Source organism: Sinocyclocheilus anshuiensis, unplaced genomic scaffold, assembly GCF_001515605.1.
Source record: "Sinocyclocheilus anshuiensis isolate Anshui unplaced genomic scaffold, SAMN03320099.WGS_v1.1 scaffold277, whole genome shotgun sequence".
In the NCBI taxonomy this organism is placed as follows: Eukaryota; Metazoa; Chordata; class Actinopteri; order Cypriniformes; family Cyprinidae; genus Sinocyclocheilus; species Sinocyclocheilus anshuiensis.
This window is the reverse complement of record NW_015536463.1, coordinates 605,978-628,296: the sequence shown is the minus strand read 5'-3', so window position 1 is coordinate 628,296 and position 22,319 is coordinate 605,978. Positions and strand designations below refer to the sequence as shown.

The window sequence follows — 22,319 nt, the reverse complement described above, 5'->3', positions numbered from 1 at the left end:
GATATCGTTAAAATAGTCCATGTGACGTCAGTGGTTCAACCGTAATTTTATGAAGCTACGAGAATACTTTCTGTGTGCAAAGAAAACAAAAATAATGACTTTATTCAACAATCTGTCTCCTCCGCGTCATTATAGCGCCATTTTGGAGAGTATCACATACGTCATGTTATACTTTTGTGACACTTTTGTTTTTTTTGTGGCACTAAACAACATTAAATGTATCTATTAATTGTAATTGCATGGAAAAATGAAAAAGGTCATTCTTCAAAATTTGTTCATATGTGTTCCACAGAAGAAAGCCACATGGCTTGGGTGTGTAAATGATGATACTATTTTCATTTTTGGGGAGGACTGTTCCTTTAATTAGATTGTCAATTTTATATAATTTCAAAAACAATAATCCTACATTGGTATTTGGTGTAATGCAATGTGTTTATGCCGTTTAAGGTTAAAAAAACATTGATACCCTGTCAGGCCGGAGCGACGAGACAAAAACATTAAAACCCATTATAAAGGAGGCATTTGTCGCATCCAGTGGGAACATAATTACTGATTATAATGACTTATACTCAGGGGTGTGAAGTAACGAATTACAAATACTAACGTTACAGTAATTAAGTAGTTTTTATCAGTAATTGTACTTTTTTGAGTAGTTTAAAAATTGTGTACTTTTACATTTACTTGAGTACATTTTAAGTGATGTAGAGCCGGCGATCCACAGCGCGAAGTTTATGTATTTCCTCAGCGACCAGCACGGATCAGCTCTAGGCATGACGATGCAGATATCGTCTTCTTTTGGAAGGCCAAACAAAGTCATTTCGCTTTCACAACGAAACACAGCGTCTCCACGGCATGGCGGCGGCAGCAACAATACTACAGCGAGAATAAAAGTTACGCCTTCTTTCTTTACGTGAACATATGGGCGGCGTTATGCAAATCTTCCCACATCGTGACGTAGACATGTGGGGGCGTGTTAGAACGAGACGTTTTAGGTAGGCGTGGTTGACTCTTAACTTTTATAAAGAATATCTCTTTGGATTTGAGACTTTAGTCTTTGCAACTTTACAGATCTTCTTTATGCACCAAGAGCTTGTAACACTCCAAAGAGAAAGGAAAAATTGAAATCGCATCATATGACCCCTTTAAAATATAATTTTCATTGCTCCGAAACAAACACATAGGCCTACTGTACGAACTCAACAGAACGACAACAACATTTTAAATTCCTCTTTGTAATGAATGAGGAATGGTGGGAGAACCCCTCTCTGAGAGCTTCGGGCTGATAATGACCACCGCTCCTGCTTTTCATCACGCTAATCCCCATCTCAGAGGAGCCGAGCTGACTGAGGATGTCGTCCTCTTGTAAGACTGTGTGTGCTATGAATTTCAAAGGAGAACAGAGACGTCAGCGAAACAGAAAGTAGAATTTGCTGCTTCCTGTTGATCAGATTTCTAAAGGAAGAAGACTTTAAAAGCTTTGAACTGTCACAAATATTCGTCAAAGCTTCATTGTTTATTTAAGGTTGTGACTTGAGATGTCACCGATAGTCCCAGGATTCTCTTTTCAATGCTTTATTTGTGGTGCAGTGCAGCTAATTTGTTGTTATGAAAGGAAGAATCTTCCATCCATTTTCTGCAGTGGAAATCCAGTATATTTATAACTGACTGGATAAATCAATAGCCAGTGTCTTGCTAATTCTACTGCAATCTATTTGAAATCAATTTTAGGAGCGCCGCAGAAAGCGTCACTTTAAAAGAGTCAATAGGCCTAAGCGAATATCAATACATAACATGCTCTTAATACCTTAGTGTCAGGATAGTGACTAAATCATCCCACATATGTGAATTTAACATTAGTCTGTGTATATGCAATGGATTTAATCTCCAATTCCAATGCAAATTAATGCTAATTCCTCGACCTCATGTAGCAGTCACGTTAGGGGACGCTGTCTATCACAACAATGCTCTTCCTCATCTCTGCTGCAATATGTTGTCTTTAATAATTCACAACCTACAGCGCTGGGCCATTTGCCACATGCTGAGAGTTTACTGCACTCCCAACCCTCAGTGCAGTTCACCAGTGCTGTGAGCAAAGTGATCAAATTTAGGGAATTTCATTCGAGAAACGGTGGAGTTTAGGCTTCATATGAAATATGATCATCATATAGTGAAAGGGAGCTGATGCCATGTGCTCTGTGGGTGAGACTAGCATTGAATAAAGTTTAAAAGTGCACTTTAAGGGTCTAACAACTTTTTTTTAAATTATGTTTCACATAACCTGGTTTCCAGAAACTCGTTCTCACCACAAACAAACATATAAACCAACCAACCACAGATCTCCACAGTCTTAGAGAGAGAAAAAATACTAATTGAATCAGAGGGGGAAAAAAAACATTTGCATGATTATTCCAGAAAAGGAATAAGGCACTTTGCACATTCATAAAGTAAGCTGTAAATCACACCATTATTGGATAGTGAAGCAGTATATCAGTGACTCATTGCCCCAGTGACTTGACTGTTTTCTTAGATTACTGTTCAGCTGTGAGCTGGTGGAATAGTGTGACTTTAAAATGTATGTGTTTATCCACAAAATAATTTACACACTGCCTTGCACACAGCGACACACAAAATACTTCAATGCATTTCTAAAGCATTTAGCATAAGAAATGTGAAAAAAATGCAGGCGTATTTGTCTTCACTTTATAAGACTATAAACCAAAATGATTTAGTTTGCTTATAATGCCAAATACATTTGAATTTTATATGGTACTTTGGATTTACTTTAAGTCAGTAAATACCGCAAATAAATAAATCGTATTGTTTTATTGTGGTTGTTGAGATTGATATATATCAGTTCTTGATATAATAATAATTTGTTTTGAAAAAAAAAAAAGATTGATAGAGGAGATTTTATGCATAATTTGCATAAAAGGACTTTGATGGCCTGTAGCAAAAAAGGTTTAAAAGAGTATTAGATTATGACTATTAGATTAGATTATCAATTTTGCTGTTATAATGTGGAGACGTTATATAGACCTTTGACAACAACAAAATAGAATTTTGCAAACATTTTTAGGAAATATTAAATTTCATGCAATAGTACAAAATGTGACATTCCAATGAAAATGCATTCATTTCATTATTTTAACAAGTTGGAGAAAAATCTCTTTTAAGGCAAATATCAAGAAAGAATTCCCTTTATTCCCAGAATTATTCACAGATTCCAGGTATTCCCTCCTGTGGGACCAGCCACACGTCTGACCCTCCTCCTCTAAAGGTACTGCATCCAGGTTCCAGAGACTTAATCTAGGTTGATTTATTGAGGTCACACTCACAGCACATGCAGCTCACGTCTGAGCTCGGCTTCCAGGAGCCCCTTGAGACCAGAGACTCCCCGCCAATATGGCCGGCTGAGCAGATTTGTTTGGCTGCCGTTTCGCTGTTAACAGGAAGAGAGTTGCACCTGCTTTCTGCTGCAGAACGCTATCAAATACTGATATAGGCTTCAGGACATGCCAGATTGACAGTGTTTCTAAGGAAGTTTTATGGTTTGCATGTTTCAAGGCATTTCAATTTAATGCGGCATGTGTGAAGAAGCATGTGACAGGATTGGCATGCCCACAGACACATCTGATTCCCAGTCAGAGCTCACGCTCAGTGAGCGTTCGACTGACTGAATTACTGAATTACTGAATACATTCTGCAGGACTGAAAATAAAAATTTACATCAGTACACAGTAAACATTAATAATAAAGAGATTTTAAATTTCTGGAAAAAAGAAAGCTGGAATAATATTAAATGTTTTAATTGTTTAACCTCTACCTGACAGCAGAAGCTTATGATTTTTACTGCATGTAGCTGAAATAAAATGAAAAAATGAACAAATTAATTTAATAGGCACTGCTAACAGAGATAAAACATCCAACTGGACTGAAGTAATCTGTTATAATTGCTATTTTGACATTTTTGGGTGGCAATAAATACAGGGCCAGATTTACTAAACAGGGCAAATTAGCATTATAGCGCAGTTACATACAAAATTCTGCGGGTGATTAACTAACAATGTGCACATTGAAGAACACAGACGCAGCCAGATCATTTCCATAATGACCAGCGCAATCTACCAAGAGCAGCGCAAATTACCGCCTGCTTTAAGACATACATTTTTTGGGGTGTTAAATAATGGCGCAAATACCAGTAATTTGACAAGCTCAAACGTTAGTAATTCGCTTTGCGTGATTCATTAATTCATCAATTTTGCTCTGAAAGGGAAACTCCTACAAATGCATATTTAATAATGTCAGGCGCAAAAATAACTGTCCACTCCTTTTCAGCGCCAATTCTTCAATGCGCGTCTTTAGTAAATCCTGACAGTACTATTTTAATGTCAAAAGATGGTTTGCGCTGGTGCAAGCTGTTAGTAAATATGGCCCGCAGTCTTAGATACTAAAGATTTCTGTTTACAGTTTCAGCCTGTTTAAAGTTTAATCAGAAAAGACCTAAATAAAAAGACCTGCTTTGTTGGTATAATGACTTCATATTACTCAAAAGCCTCTCTGGTGTATTTTAGAAAAGTCTATTAGACTGTGGAAACTATAATTACATCACTAGACAAATATTGAATCACCTTAAAAATATATTTCAAAAGAAATAATTTTTTATTAAAACACAATTAAATATTTTGACTTGAAATTCTTCACAGTGAAACCTAACCCAGGTTTTTAGGACATATACAATTATGCTTAAAGCTAAAGTGTGTGATATCTGAACCAAATAACGTCACCAAATAGAATAATGCCAAAACAGCAATTGTATTCAAACAGATGCTCTGAACACTCCCCCTGTCTGTCAGTGGTCAAGCAAACAGATGTCCCACCTCCAAACTCATGTAATTGGTTGGTCATATTCTCCCATTCATAGTAATATATGTGCACCATCTTGGAATTTCTTAAGTCTTTGGTCAAGCTGGACGGGATGCTAGAACTGGCATAATAATGTTTAAAGTGCCACAGAACTACAGTGTTTACACTTTTCAATTAAATCATCCTACAAATAGCTTACCTATGGCTGCATATTAAAGACAGTGCTTTAACATTAAAAAATACACTTTTTAGTTTTAAGATAATTTTTTCCTCTACATTACAGTTGCCTGCAGACTGTGGTACAGGTTGAAAGCTGACCTGATGAGCTGACATGCTTTAGGAACCCCTACTAAGCACGTCTCTGTCTGAGGCCCTGACAACAAGCTACCAGAGCAGCAGCTGTTCCTGTCCACATTTTAACATGAGCAGTACAGGAGTTCAGGTGAAATAGACTGTAATGTCCTAGAGTTAAATATGGTGTCCTTACATGACATATCCAGTTATATTTAACCACCATTTTTTTCCAGGGCAAAAGAACTTGTGTTTTTCACAGGCTATTATAATTAGTGCTTACTGAAATTGTTCTTGAACTAATTTCTTTCAGCCGTATACAATTTTTGTGCAACATTACTCAGAAACAACATCATTCAACCTCAATCCAGGCTTTCTAAACTGTAATAGCCAGGAGGAATTCAGGACCATGGACAGCATCAGCACACTAGGTGATTTTTACTACCTTTGAACAATACAATGAGAACACATAGACCAGAAGATCATACAGCTGGAATACATGTGCCGGCTGATGCCACTGAATGCTGACAATAGCTGGAACATAGTGGATAAACAGCTATTCTCTCAACTTACATATACACAGCATTAGCATATTTTTTCAATGTATTCTGTGTTTGAGGGCTTACGTTAAAGCATTATGAGAACCAGTTGTTGCTGTAGTGCAATAATTCTGAACTTTAAAAAAAAGCATAAGGAGCAGGCAGAGAAATTAATTTAGAAGCTAAGATATTATATGTACTAAATGGACCACCACACTCTGTATTCCATCAACAAACATCTTGAGGCATTACTAGGGATTGAAGGAGGAAAGGAAGGAAATTGCAATTTTTGTAAAATGAAACAAGAAATAAAATTTATATCAGAAAGAAAGATGTATTGCAATTTTTGTAAAGAAACTTAGTAAACAGTATTTCAATAAGAAAGGATGAAAGAAAGAAAGAAAGAAAGATTTTGTACAGAAACTCAGTAGAAAATAGTATTTCAATAAAGAAATGCAGAAACAAAGAATTGCAGAAACAAAAAAATGCAGAAAGAAATGCAGAAAGAAAGAAAGAAAGGGTTACACTTTATTTTAAGGTACTTACTATATGTTTAGAGATAGGATTAGGGTTTGGCTTAAGGTTACTTGCATGTAATTCTGCATAATTTATTGTTATTATATATAATAGTTATATAATAGTTAGTATGTAACGTGTAATAAGGACACCATAAAATAAAGGGTTTAAGAAAGAAAGAAAGAAAGAAAGAAACTCAGTAGACAAATTATATTGCAGTAAAAATGAAAGAAGGGAGTATTGCAATTTTTGCAAAGAAACTCAATATAGACAAATGATATTATTTCAGATGGACAGTAGGGATGTAACGATTACCGGTTTGACGATAAATAATGATAAAATTCCCCACGGTTAGTATTACTGTTTCATCTTTTAATTATCATTAAAACCGTATTAGATTACCGCGATAAATAAATACTGTCCAGCATAAAGCACAGTTTTCAGTAACAGTCTCATGTGCGCACAGCAGCAGAGTCGTTTCGTTTTGAGTGAAAACAGGGCGGAAAAGCTGGGAGGTTTTAAAAGAGTGCAAAGGGAATTATACAAATTAATATATGAATGAATTAATTATATGAATGTACCTCTGAAGGTTCTGACTGTCTTCAGAAACGATTCGATGGCATTTTGTTTTCATCTTCGCTCCATGTAATACCTAAAGGAAGTGTTCTTAATCGCAATGCTGCTTTGTCTACAGAGTTTACGGGAAAATTCAGTTTTTCCATAAGCGCTTCCTGCTGTCAGCGAGTGGATTTACATAGACTTATATTTACATTCAGTCTGTGTGCAGTTTCTGTCTAGCCAAAAACGGACCGAATATGCATGCCGGATAATTTTGGTCACTATAATCGTGATAAGAAATTTTCATACCGTTACATCCCTAATGGACAGATAGACACATAGACAGGTAGATAGAAAGAAAGGTGCAGATTTTCAGAGTGACTGATGATGTGACCCATAAACACCAGCAGCATGGCTGCCATCAGGACACTGGTTCCATTATTAGAGAACAATTTTGTGATGCCGGTCCTGCCTAAATGGACTGGAAGGAGAACTCAACACCGAGACTTAATGCGTTTAGACAGGTTCCTAATGGAGCAGAACGGCAGATGTCTGCAGCGCTCTGCTCAGGTTACAGGGCCAGTAAAATACATGCAACTCATTTAGCCAAACCTTTCTTGATGCTTTAAGCAAGTCCTGCAGAGGAACAAAAACATACTCCGTTAACAACTGTGGGGATGACAAAACTAGGACAAGACAATAAACGATCATCATCTTATGACAACACGGTCAAAATAGCCTCAGGCAGCAGAACACATTGATAAGGTGAGAGAAGAACATTGAGTACGTGCAGAAAATGGGCTGTGACTTTAGGTGAAATGTATTGCCACACTGAAAATGACACCAACCACGGTCTTTTAAAGGTGATGTCATATCTCAGTGATGATTCACAAGTGAAAAAGGAGTGTCTAATGATTTCAAAGAACTGGGCTTACATGTGAGAAACCGAGAAATAAAATCAGTTAAAGTGCAATGCATCTGAAGTGAAAATGTTCTCCTAAATGCTTGGTTGAACTTGATATAAGATGCCTGTCATCAAGACAGAAATAAAGACAGACAGCCGGGAATAAAGTTAAACTGCAACGAATAAATCTTCTCTGTCTTTTGGCACTGTGTGCATGGATATAATCCATTATACTGTGAAACTAATAGCTGTAGCGCATGTCAGGATGAGGCTGATAAAGACAGTCCCGGTGTAAAGATACAGCACTCAAACAAGACCCAACAACCTCTCAGTGAAGCTGCTCTAATGGGCGATATTATATTTCACACACACTATTTTCATAACCCCTAATTAACTCTGACCAGTGCTGCATGTATCTGGAGAACTTGGCCTCAGTTGGCTAAATGTCAGTTAAATTAAACAATGCTAAATTTGGATCTGATGTTGCCTAGAATCCCATTTGAAATGTAAAATTAACAGCATGAGATATTGGATCTTTGTAAGTAATAAAACTGAAGACACTGATGAGGTTGAAAAGCAGAGTGACTGCTGCAGTGATAAAGCACCGCACGTTAGTTCAGTTCACTAAAAAGGCTGAAATGACAAGCTAATGACTCATCATTATCGCTTCTCACTTTCAGGATTATTTTGGTAGCAAGCAACATGGGTTCACACTGGAAGGGCTTAATTAAAATAGAAGTCTCAAGGATCTAGTTATTATGCCACATATCATGACTTGAAAACTAGAATACTGATTTCCGATGAGGGCCACATTCCACCAGTCTCATTTTTGACTATGAATCCTGTTCTTCATGTAAAATCATTAAAAACTCAATTGCACACCCTACTACACATATTCACACCACATTTTCAGGAATGAAAAATTGATGATCACTGATTCATGAGTGTACTTTAATTCAGGTGACATATGTCATTATAATACATCTGAATTTCCTCCCTGCCTGCCTCTTAAATAAGTCATTTATAACAATAAATAAATAAAACATTTATTTATGAGAATAGTTCAACCTGTACTTTATATCATGAAAACTAAATTTGACTTTTAAAGAATATTTTGAAGATTTGGAATATAGCGTATGAATCGTACGAAATACTTTTATGATAATACCATCCATTTATGGCTTTTTAATCCTTTTTATAGTGTTTGCTATATACCGGTAGACACGATTAACCAGTAGAAATTTGCAGCTCTTAAAGTGACAGCAGTCCAATATTCCTGCTATCTGTCATTCATTTTAATTAAACAACAAAAGAGAAAATCGCTCACTGCTCGACTACATCACTTTTGCAACTTTAAGAAGAGATATACTATATATTTAATTTACATAGTGAAAAATATACAGTGTTTTTATACATTTGATTACTTACAGGCTACAATATATGTAGCATTTCTTATTTATTTGCGGTACTACAGGGAGAGTAACAGAAATAGAGGAGGAGATGGGGAGGTGGAGGGATGCCGGAAGAATTGTCGCTGAGACAGCACAATGACTGCTGCTTGTATAGGCTCGTAATAACAATTAACAGGACTAAATGATAAGGTTCATCCCAAACCTCATATAAATAAAATATAAATGTTTGGAACCTCATATAAATAACCTGTTTTTTTAATGTGTGAATATAGTGAAGCTATACTGCAGTATGAGGAAGGTGACACTGAAGGAATGAAAGAGATGATCATTTGCATAAAAGCAAATGTTCTCCGAGCACATATCTGGCATTTAGTTAGTGTAAAAATCCAGCTTTCGTTTGTGCTGTGTTGTTATGCTTCACCTGAAACCAAATGCAAAATACTAATGTTGCTATGCCATTACTAAATGGTACAAGTTGTTTAAAACACAAAGCATGTATCATATCACCAGCTGGATTATACTGACCCTTCATCAATAAGCTCTTTCCACCTTTTAGTTCCACCTTTTTGCTAGCTCCGTCAAGCTTTCCAACAAGCACTTGATCTGCTGTCTGCACTGTAAGTAAATGAACTCAGGAATAAATGGATAAGGTTTTAATAACCCTGCCTGCTAATCATGAAAGTAAATGACATAACAGAATAATAAGAATGATAATATGGTAATAGGATAAATCCTAAAAAATACAGTGCAAATGAACATCCTGACTTTCCACATTGACCTGAATGAATGAAAGCCTTCACAGATACAGATACATTTCTCAGTACACATACTGGATTGACTTAAATCATTGTAAAGTACTGTAAGGCACATTGAAATTATATCGTTCAAAAGTTTGGAGTCAATACGATTTTTTTCAAGAAATTAATAGTTATAAATATAATAGTATTTTTAGCAAGGTAAGGCAAGTTTTAAGACAGGCCCCTATTGTGAAATCACTGCTGGATAGAGATACCAATCCACTACTCATGACAGTGACTGATAAGAGCAGAAATAAAATGGTGCATCACACTGTAAAAAGTAATTAGGTGGAACTAATAAGACATGGAGTTATGGGTAAATTTTGCTTAATGTTCACATAACATCCATCTTATGAAAAGTTATCTGATATGTTGATAGCATATATGTTTCTTTGACAACACAAATCTTTTTAACACAGCATCTAATTATGCAGTATCTGACCAAAGAAACTGTGCAAATATTAAATGCAGACACCTCATAGAATGACAGTAAACCCGTGACATATGCAGATTAATTATTTCTAACTGCCAATCAAATACATTGTTTAGCTATTATAATCCTTTATGTCAAATATACTGTAAATATACTATTATGTCAAGTAAAAACTTGCACACATATTGTATGTTAAGGGAATGTTAACAATGCATTTTCATGCTAGTCTACTCAGCTGAACTACTGAACAAGACTGGATTGGAGAATCCAATTTCCTTCTAAGAAATATCATATATATATTACACTGAATCTTAAATAACTACAAAGGAAGACTTTAATCTTTTTCACAGAAATACTGCCCTATATAAGAGTTTTTCAGCTCTCTTTAAAAATATATGAGAACAAATTAGACATTTAAGCAGAACAAGGGGCTTTGAGCTGCTGTAGGTGTGTGTATCTTAAAAGATCAGATAAATCAGTCATGGAAAAAAAATCTGTAATCAAAATGATCAAAAAACGGTTTCAAATAGTGTTAATTAACAGCAAGTAATTTAGGATGATTTGAGAGAAACATTCTCTTATTTAATCCTTTCCTTAAAAGACAAAACCTACACTTTGCTATCATTTACGGAGAAGTAAATGTCTCAGTAAAGAGAAGTTTACTTAGGAGAAGTTGCAATATACAATTAATGAAAAATATTTATTTTGAGTCAAGTCTGGTCAATTAATTGTCAATCCGAATCACAAAAACATTCTGAATCAGACCATTTCAGTGCTAAAGGTCATTTAACTGATTCAATGGTCAACAACATAGCTCACTAAAAGAAGGTTATGAGTGAATAACAACTTTGAAACTTCTGTCTGTTCATCACACAAAGCTATCGTGTGGTTTCAGAAGACTCAGAGTAAACAATGTTTAAGATTGACCACGTTAATGAAACTGTTATGGTGCTTGTGCATCTTTTTGAAGCTTGAAAGCTCCAGTCCTCACATCACTCAGATTCTTTTGTGTTCCATGGAAGTAAGAAAATCATACAAGTTTGATAAGACATGAGGGAGAAAAATGATGACAGAATTTTCATTTTTTAATTAACTATCACTTTAACAATTGCTGAAATGTTCCACTAGACTAGAGAACATCCTGACTGAAACTGATTGAAAAATTCAGTAGAGCAAGCAAACAGTTCCTGCTGTAAGCCTCAATAAATCTCTGAGCTTTCCCAATAAGATGCACTGCCTGAACATAGTTTTTATTATATATTTTTCCATGAGGTTCTGTAAGAATGTTTTCAGATTCAGCATATCTTATGATTTCCCAACTCACTTGCATGAAATATCTGGAAAAATACAAGTATCCAGGCCAAACCACAAAAACAAAGCTGGGTGTTCATCTCCTCAGAATCCAAAGACAGTCACAAGCCCCACACCCCTGGCATCACAAGAGTCATGATGTCAGTTCGGTGAAGAACGATTCTTTACAGTGTAAGTGTGACTGTGCCATAGAGAGACAGTGTAGTTATGCCACATCATTATATGTTACAAAACACAGAGGACAAGTTAAACTTGCTGTTTCAGCATGAGACATTCAGACTGCTCATGGACAACTGAGCCATGGGCTTTACATAAATTAAGGGTACGGAGGCAGAGAAAATCAACTGGTACAAACTGAAGTCCCAGTCAATGCTGAATTCAAAACAGAAATTTTATGGTCTCTGATAACAGTGAGTATTGTCATGTCAAATGTCCAACAACCATACGCTTTATCACTGCAGACAACTCGTGATAAACACACTGTCTGCTTCATATGGGCCAAATGCCAACTTCCTCTTCTCTGTTAATCATCATGTTACGACATAAAGATTACAAACAGAGATGATATAATGAAAGAGCATGTGGAAGTATGGTTTTGTGTGTGTGTGTTTGAGAGGTATAGGTGAATGTAGGTAGATAAATATAAAAACCTTAAAGCTACAGGGGATGAGAAATTGCTTTTCTTCTTCATTTCGAGGTCGCAGCATAAATCTTCATTTCTCTCAGCTTACATTCTCAAATAGTTCCTTCTCAATTTAATTTAACCTGCCCTTTTCACAAGATGTATGGTTCCAAAGCAGCTTTACATAGAATAATGCCTTACAATCTTTAATGACTGAGACAAAGGCAAAAATTAAGATGATTAGATAGAATGAGGAAGAAACCTTGGCAGGAACCAAGACTCAGCTGGGAAGTCATCGTCATCTGGCAACCAAATACTGAAACATCCTTGTAAACCCTTTACAATTAGTTACTCCTTCACTTCATCTTTGTGCATGTGCAAAAAGGCTTTAACTTCATATACTCTATACTGTATTTCAATATGATATATTGAAAGCACATTTATTCTAATGAAGAACTGTGTGGAAGACCTCTTTGTCCTAGTTATCTCTAAATCAAGGGTGTGAAGACAAAAGCATCAAAGAAACAAGGTTGCTTGTAGATTCTCAGGTCTTTGACATTCTAAAAGAGTATCTGCTGCACAAATGTTACACCTCTTTTAAAATGAGCAAAATTCCTTTGCTGCATTTTGCCTCATGCAGTCTTGTGAGGAGTTAAGAGGCTAATGTCAAGAATGTTTTAATGCCAAGGAACCTATTGAGGATGGACCCCCCCCCCCTTCTATTTTAAAGGTATAAAGCTATATATTTAGCAGCTTAACAGAACATAGAAAAGGCAACAGAGTAGGGCTGCACGATTAATCGAAATTAAATCGCAAAGGCGATAAATCGCGATTAGGCAGAAGCTGTGATTGTCATGCGTATCTTTCAGTGAAGCACGGTTCTGTGATCAGCAGTAAATCTCCATCTGAAGGCCAGAGGCCACTCTCGTGCTGAAACTCCAAATGCGCCTCGCAGAAGAAACCCAGGAAATCCCTACAGCGGTTGCTGAATAAACAGAAGATTTAAAGGGGTCATATGACGTTGCTAAAAAATAACATTATTTGGTGTATTTGGTGTAATGAAGTATGCAGTGCGGTGTGATTGGCCGAATACCTCAAGCGTGTGACGGAAATGTTACGCTCCTTACCATACTGGGATGCCGTGTCCCGCTGCGACGAGACAAAACCAATAAAACCCATTACAAACGAGGCATTTGTAGCATCCAGTGGGGACATAATTACGGATTATAATGACTTATACTGTCTTTTTACGTGTTGCGTTGCGTATCGCGCCGCGTAAACATAAAACCATGTCTGCATCTGTGATCGGAGAAACAACAAACAACAAGCGCTACTCTACACTGCTCAAAACTCGCGTTTGAATCATCAGTGGCAAACCCTTTAAATATGAAAATTTACTTACAGGCTGTGAGTCAGCATTATTTGTCAGAACACCGGCATTGTAGGCTACTCTCCCAGGAAACAGTCCTCGTCCTCCGTAAAATGCGTTGCACACATCTGAATATTTGGGTTGAACTGTTCTGGAACAGTGTTGTAAATACAACTTAACCACTGATTTCTAGTTGTGTCCTCTTTTGGAAGGCTAAACAAAGTAGTTTCGCTTTCACAACGAAACACACAGCGTCTCCACGACATGGCGGCGGCAACAATACTACAGCGAGAATCAAAGTTACGCCTTCTTTCTTTGCGTGAACATTTGGGCGGTGTTATGTAAATCTTCCCACACAGTGACATAGACATGTGGGAGGCGTGTTTAAACTAGGTGTTTTAGGATGCCGTGGACGAGTCTTAACTTTTATAAAGAATAAAAAAATAATCACAACAATAAAACAAGGAATTTAAAAACTTTGAAAATGATTTCATAATGCAATGCTAATCGCCATAGCCTTTATCACTGCTTAGAATACTATGAAATATGTTGCATGCCTTATTCTGTGTAAGAAGCCACATCATCTCACAGAAGCATTTATTTCAAACACTCGACTGACGTTAAGTGAATTTGGAGTAAAAACATGTTAGTAAATGTGGTATTTTCACGTGCTTTTAGATGGAGCGGCATTTACTACACAGAGCCGTAGTTCACTGACACTGACACTGTTCACAGAACGATTTCTTCAAGGTGATGGAGATTTACTACTAATCACAGAACCGGCTTTACTGACAAGATACGCATGACAATCACATTCGATTAATCGTGCAGCCCTACAACAGAGGCAAGAAAAAAATCCCACTAATGAATCAATGCAAACCATTACTGAATATATGTACAAAAATGAGAGATACATACTAAAAAACAAAGAATAAAAAACTACAATATAAAACACAATACATTGTGTAATTTCTTTCTGAGAACGCCAATGCTGGACCGCTTAGACCGCTTAGTTGCGCCACATTGCCACAACTTCAACTGTACAGTATTGCAATTCAATCTATGAATGGCTTACCTACAGTTATCTCTATGTATAAATCTTGCATAGCAAGAGTGCTTCAACACTGAATAAATTACACACATCACCTTTAAATAGCAGCAGAGGTGCTGATGTTTTCTGCTTTAAAAATTGTCACCTGACAAAAAGCACAAGTCATCTGCAAGACTGCTAAATATGTAAGCACAGTCTATTCTGCTTCTTTCCAAATAATTTAAGGTAAATTAGGTACGTTTCACAGACACGTTGTATGCTTTATCAATAGTTTTTCAGTTATTTTATTGCATAACATCTATAAATACATAAAAATACATACAAATAAATAAATTAGTACATAAAATAAATATCTTTAAAATTAATAAATATTTATTTATTTGTTTATTTATGTATACCTCAGCTATAAAAAAAAATGTAAGATATGTAACTGTGTCTATTTTCTGACCAAAAATAAAATACAAAAATGTTTAACTCTACTATGACAGCAAACCTCTGAAATCTTTATCATGAAAATCTTTGTCTTCTAACATTATCAAAATTTTTCCTGTAATTACCAAAACACACCTCAACTACTAGCAAAACCTAAAATATTTAAAAACTATGACTCAGTAGTGCCAACTATTCAGACCGCCTACACATCTGTGGCCACTTCTAGCCTAAACTTGAATTTATTGAGGACTGTCTCTGCCAGTTCTAGTCTCAACTAGCTGCCCATCCTGATGGATGCCACTGGCAGATGAAGCAAGTCTCACAAAGCCAGGGCTTTGACTCAACAGCATAAGGTCTGGTCCACATTGCAGCTTATTTAGGCCAAAAACGGCCCACTTAGACAGAAAGAGATTCAACTGAAATGTAATACACCATTTAGTCCATTTCATTTATCTTAAATTCATTAGACCACAGTAATAGACTAAAAACTAGACTGAAAAAATTAACTGTGGGGCATCACTGCAAACGGTTGTAAAGAAAATGTGTAATCAGAGTAATCATAATTCAGTCAGCCAATCAGACTGAAGCTTGCCAGAATGAGAAAGTAGTATTTTCCAGTTTTGTGTGTAATATGCACTAGACAGTCAGTGAGCAGACTGTGGGCGGTCTGTGGGTGATTGAAACTACTTCTAACCTAAACTAGCTGAACATCCTGAAGACTGCCTGCCACAGACAGGAAAAGCATCACCATGAACTTACTGAAGCCTGCCACAGCCAGGATAAGCGTCACCACAATGGAGATCCAGGACACCCACAAAGCTTTCTTCCTGTAACTCTGAGCTTCGTGAGGCTTCAGGCGCATGAAGCTCTCCAAGAGACCTGTCAAAAGAGTAAATAAAACACAGGTTAAAGGCCATTATACAATTAAATTAAGTGCACTAGGAGAACAAACAACAAGGGCTGATTATTTACTCACTGGACAGGCATTGAGCCTGAGGAGGGTAGCAATATTAAAGAGCTTTATGTCAGACGCAAAGATGAGCAGAAATGAATCTGCACTGTTAAAGGGGCATTGGCTTTGTTTAATTAGCAGAGCAAAATGGTTTCAACAAGATTTAGATGCCACTAAATTAGGTTTATCATGTATCAAGTCACAAAAGATATGACTTTAAATGCTGTTCGCGAGCAGCCCTGGGAGATCTTTAGCTATTGGAAGATGAAACAGCGACGAAAGCCTGCTTCCACCTCAGAGTAAAATAACAAAGAAACAAAGAGTCAATTAAACATTAAAATGTATTTGTGATTTTATATATCAGAATGAATTTATATCTTGCTCTTTGACTTCATATCACATGTCAGTATTGTTCAAAGGTTTGGAATTGGTAAGATTTGTTTGTTTTTGACAAGTATTTTATGCTCACCAAGGCTGCATTTATTTTATCAAAATACGCTAATATTCAATATATCGCAAAATATCACAACTTTTTTCTTTCATTTGTTTTAAAACGTAGAATTTTCCTGTGAAAGCTGAATCCTGAATTTTCAGCAGCCATTACTCCTGTCTTTGGTGTCACACAATCCTTCAGAAATCCTTCTAATATGCTAATTTGCAGATCAAGAGACATTTATAATTATTATCTATGCTGAAAACAGTTGTGCTGCTTAATATTTTTGTGGAAACCATGACATTTTTTTTTCCAGATTCTTTGATAAATAGGATGTTCAAAAGAACAGCCTTTTTTGAAACGGAAACCTTTTGTAATATTATAAATGTCTTTAACTGTCACTTTTGATAAATTTACCACATCTTTGCTGAATAAAAGTATTAAATCTTACTGACCCCAAGCTTTTGAATGTGTCACTATTTTAAACTCTGACTCACACTTATCTTTTTATTTTTCACTCTAAGGCATAAACAGCCTTGACATGCAGTTCCCAAAGTGTAGGAAACTACATCTGTGTCCCTCAACACAGTCTTTATCAAGACATTATTAGAGAAATTCTACACCACAGGTCACAAATTTAATCCATGAGTGTAATTATGAATAAGACTAAGTGAACAGAATAAGCAGAACCTGTTGACTGTCTATTGTATAGCCTCCAAGCAATGTTTATATTGTGCTGTGTTTGCCAAAGAGGTGAAATTTAGATATGCCTCAGTCATCTGTTCAAAATGAATGGCAGCTATGTCATGGTGACAGTGGGTGGCTGTGTATATCTTCCCCCATGCTCACCAAACTGATCGGTTGGCCTGTGGAAGTCACATGCTGAGGGTTATGAGCACAGAGTCAATAGGTGGTCAGTCAGTGTGATTGTAGGAGCTGAAAAACAGAGCTGGTGAATGTGGCCACTCACATGATTTATTTCATCAGTCAGGATCGCGAGCATGTTTTGCTCTCACACAAATGTAACCCATAAGTTCCAAACTATTTCATTTCCGAACCAAAAACACACTCCAGTCAAGCTGAACTTTGTTCTTACGGATCTATTAGAAACCTTTACACACAGTGAGTTTGCTCAGTTTGTATTTTCCCATGAAAACTCTAGACTATAGGCACATAAAATGAGCCGCAACTCAACATAAAGGTCTTGCCCCCACTCCGCCTGTCTGCTAATCATGTGGAAGCAGGCCATCCACATGACCCAGCATTTCTTCCATGCTTAATAGGGTTTGCATAAAAGAGAGAAACATTCTTCTTAATGGCTCAAAGGACATCGGCTAAAAGATTTGCTTTTTATTCAACTTGTAGGAAAAGCTGTAAGTGGAATGAAGCCATTTTGGCATTAATGATGTAACTTAGAAAAACAGGATATGCTTTTCTTTAAAAACATAGGCATCATTTTTGACAAAAGGGCTGCATGTCCAAATGCAATGAATAAATATGAAGAAACTGTTTTTAAGCCATATTATTTTAATAATCAATTGTGACCCCATTTGTATATCATTGAGATTAAGTAGAAAAAATACAAAATCTGAATTTTTTCTTAAAACATATAAGACAGGAGTGCCAATAATTGTGACTGCCAACTGGCCATGGCAGCCTAAAGTTTATACTTGCTTTATGTGCCAAGAATTTACTTAAGGCTGCCAATGCAATTCTATCCTAAACTAGCTGTCCATCCTGATGGCTGCCACTGCCGGTTTAAGTAACTGCAAGTCTTGAGCAGACAGACCTTAACTGAAGTGTATACATGATACCAAAATAGTAGACTACCATAAATTTTCAAAAAAAGAAAGAAATAATCCAAGTGCCGAGACTGTAAACAACAGACTGCTACTTTTAACTAAAACTCCTGTTTTTGCTTCTTCGTTAATTTGTCTTTTTCTTAGGCTTCTTAGTCTCATTCTAATGCCCCCACAATTTCACCAGCGAAGAATTGAAGGGTCTTATGAATTATTCAGCGGCTCAAACTGATTGCACAGGGGGGTGCTACAGCATACAGCCACACTCAGATCCTGCAGGTGCAGAGACTAATGCTGCTTCAAGAGCAGAAGTGCTGATATGAGATCAGATGCACCTCTGAACAGCTCCACTGGAGGTGCGAGTCAGTGTAGATTCAGTTTGAGGAGTAGCAGAAACAAAGTTTCCAGTCTTTTACAGCAGAGACGTAACCATCAGAGATGGCCAGATCATAAACTACAACATTTGTTCCCTCCAAATGGTTAGAGTTTTGTCTACATTCAAGTTAACGAAAGCTTAAAGGGTTAGTTCACACAAAAATGAAAATTAGCCTGTGGTTTACTCACCCTCAAGGCATCCCAGGTGTATATGACTTTCTTCTTTCAGACGAATCCAATCGGAGTTATATTAAAAATTGTCCTGGCTATTCCAAGCTCTATCACTGCAGTGGGCGGGTGTTCCTGTTCATCAGTCCACAAGACGTCAAATAAAGCGCGTGCATCCATAATAAAACATGCCTCACATGGCTCTGGGGCATGAATAAGGGCCTCCTGTAGCGAATCCATGCGCTTTTGTAAGAAAAATATCCATATGTCAAACTTAATAAACACTTTTCTTTCACTTCCTATCTGTATCTGTCGTATGCGGAAGCTGTTCCGGCGGATGATGTGGGACATATGCGTTGTGCGCGCGCCTCTGAGATATGCTAGTCTCGCGAATTTGTTTACAGGAGCAAAGGAAGCAAAGATTCCTTAGCAAAGGAAAACCAGTCTCCTCTTGGCTTATATTGAAATCCTCCGACATTTTTCTTTGCAAATCTTCGGTTTGTACATCCTAGGTGTATATGACTTTCTTCTTTCAGACGAATCCAATCGGAGTTATATTAAAAATTGTCCTGGCTATTCCAAGCTCTATCACTGCAGTGGGCGGGTGTTCCTGTTCATCAGTCCACAAGACGTCAAATAAAGCGCGTGCATCCATAATAAAACATGCCTCACATGGCTCTGGGGCATGAATAAGGGCCTCCTGTAGCGAATCCATGCGCTTTTGTAAGAAAAATATCCATATGTCAAACGTAATAAACACTTTTCTTTCACTTCCTATCTGTATCTGTCGTATGCGGAAGCTGTTCCGGCGGATGATGTAGGACATATGCGTTGTGCGCGCGCCTCTGAGATATGCTAGTCTCGCGAATTTGTTTACAGGAGCAAAGGAAGCAAAATTTCCTTACTTTAGCAAAGGAAAACCAGTCTCCTCTTGGCTTATATTGAAATCCTCCAACATTTTTCTTTACAAATCCTCGTTTTGTGCTTCTAATTCATGACCGGCGTTTTGTTTTGTTCTCTCGCCGCGTTCGTCACTAATCACGCAACATCGACGTCTTACGTCATCCGCCGGAACGGCTTTCGAGTACCACACTTAGATGAAGTGAGAGAGAAGTGTTCATTATGTTTGAAATATGGATATTTTTCTTTCAAAAACGCATGGATTCACTACAGGAGGCCTTTATTTACCCTCCGGAGCCGTGTGAGGCATGTTTTATTATGGATGCACACGCTTTATTTGACGTCTTATGGACTGTTGAACTGAAACACCCGCCCACTGCAATGATAACGCTTGGAATAGCCAGGACAATTTTTAATATAACTCAGATTGGATTCGTCTGAAAGAAGAAAGTCATATACATGACTCGAGGGTGAGTAAAACACAGGCTCATTTTCATTTTTGGGTGAACTAACCCTTTAAGAATGCATAAGTTAAAAAAATAAATAAATATTAGCAATAAAAAAAAACATTTTGTACAAAATTCAGAGATTTGATTAAAACACACACACACACACACACAAATACAATTTTCATTCACTTGAATCTTGACTACAACTCATTTTAAACTACTAATTTCTAACCACTTTAATGTCAACACAAACACAATAAACAAAGGTATGAGAACATCAAATAAACAACTTCTTATAGAGATTCATATGTATATACTAATTAGTTACACAGAAATTAATAAGTTACATTTTGTTGTAAGGATTGTCCGAATGAATACTGGAGAAAATCGTGACGTAATACAAGCATGCCAAGACACGTCACTGCTGACAACAACGTTGATTTATATAGTAACAAAGTTTATGATAATAACATGACGAACGAAATATAGCCTATGCGATACATTAGAATATCCACAAAACATTTTTCTCCAACTATGACACTTATGGAGCCGCTTGTGGTGAAGTATCAAACAGACTCAATGCGACACACAGAGCGCGACGTGACGAAACTGAATGAAACAAATCAAGCTGCTCCATTGAATCAGACAGAACTATATTTTATAGCCTATAGCCTAATAAACAATGCCCATCTATTAACCTACAAGCTAAACGTATTTTGTTATACTCCTAAACATCTGCAACCCAAGAAAGGATGTTTAGTCTCTCTCTGGTCTGTTTCTTAAATTAAACTGCGAGGGTTTTGTGCTCACCTGAATTATTAATATCTTCAAGAGCGCCTGCGTTCTCCACTGGACTGCAACCTTTTCCAGCCTTTCAGTTGTATTCACATCACATCTCAAATAAATTACTTTAAAGAATCTCATTGTGTTTTAAATGCATTTCTGAAACAACTCCAGAAAAGTACAGCTCGATCTGTTGTACGTTATATGAGGTGTGTTTACCTTGGCCCTCAACGCTATCTGTGATTTTCATCTCCTGGTCCCGGTCCATGTTGAAAGGATCGCCCTGGCTCCCACTTTTGGGTAGGTTCGGATCCTGGGCAGCGGCGCATTGTCCGTTTCGCACAACCGACGGGTCCACAATAGTCGGATTGGGAACAGGGCATGGATCAGAAGTCGTACTGTCTGTCATGTTTGTTTGCTTGCTTTCTCTAATCAGATGAAGCCCTCAATATATGATCTCACGTCGAAGTGCGACGCGCAGCCATCCAGTGGCAGCATTAAAGGTAGCGGAGCAGAGATGCGGAGATAAACGCAATCTGCCCAGCATCAGCAACGGACCCACACCCTCCCACCGAGAACAACTCCAATCCGAGCGCAAGAACTGCAGCCACCCAACTGTAATTTGACGTGGATGTTGTATCGCTGTCTGGTTTCAACATATCTTGACTTTTGCACATCATCTGATCGAGGCGATAAAGCACAGTTGTATAGCCGAACTGTGACTTGAGAAACGATCTTGTCAGGTGCCATTGATAGGCTACCTGCCACAAATAGCCTAGCTGTCTCCAACCTTCAGTCAGATAATGATAAACTTTATAATATTGTGATTTTTTTTGCTTCCAAATACGTTTTATTCTATTTATTCAAGTCTTAAATAGGCTAGCAGCAATATCACCCCATATGTTTTAAATACAAAGTGTGATTCAATCTGATATCTATGACACAATTGTGATATTGATATACATAAGTAGCTTCACAAGTTTATATTTTTAGTAATGTTTCAGGGGGAAAATCCAGGTAAGGTGCGTTCACCGTTGTTCCACATTTTCTTCGCCCGCAATGGGTTCGAGATGGTCAGACCAGTTGACCAACAGAAAGCTGCTTGGTTTGAAAGTGAATTCTGTGTGTGAAGGGTCATACAGTGGACCTTTTTTGCCCGAAATTGTGGAGGAAAAGTGGCCGCGCATATTGTCTATATTCATTCACAGCGAACGAAATACCTCCTAAAGAATCCAACGCGCCAAACTTTGCATGTAACCAAGCAACGGACAGCATTTAAAGGGATAGTTCACCCAAAAATTAAAATTTGATGTTTATCTGCTTACCCCCAGGGCATCCCGCCTGAAGTTATGGTTGATTGCT

General features: G+C 37.2%; 1 protein-coding gene across 1 annotated transcript in view; it reads right to left on the bottom strand.

Annotated features, from left to right (window-relative positions):
* The window catches only part of LOC107684456 (transmembrane protein 163-like), a 32,238-nt gene extending 10,705 nt beyond the window's left edge, over positions 1-21,533 (bottom strand). Inside the window, exons 1-2 of the mRNA XM_016480741.1 lie at positions 21,177-21,533; positions 15,858-15,977 (exon numbers count right to left, since the gene is read on the bottom strand). Coding sequence (XP_016336227.1) covers positions 15,858-15,977; positions 21,177-21,366 — 310 coding nt within the window. The 5' untranslated portion in view covers positions 21,367-21,533. The remainder of the gene's footprint in view (positions 1-15,857; positions 15,978-21,176) is intronic.
* Between the last annotated feature and the right edge of the window lie 786 nt (positions 21,534-22,319).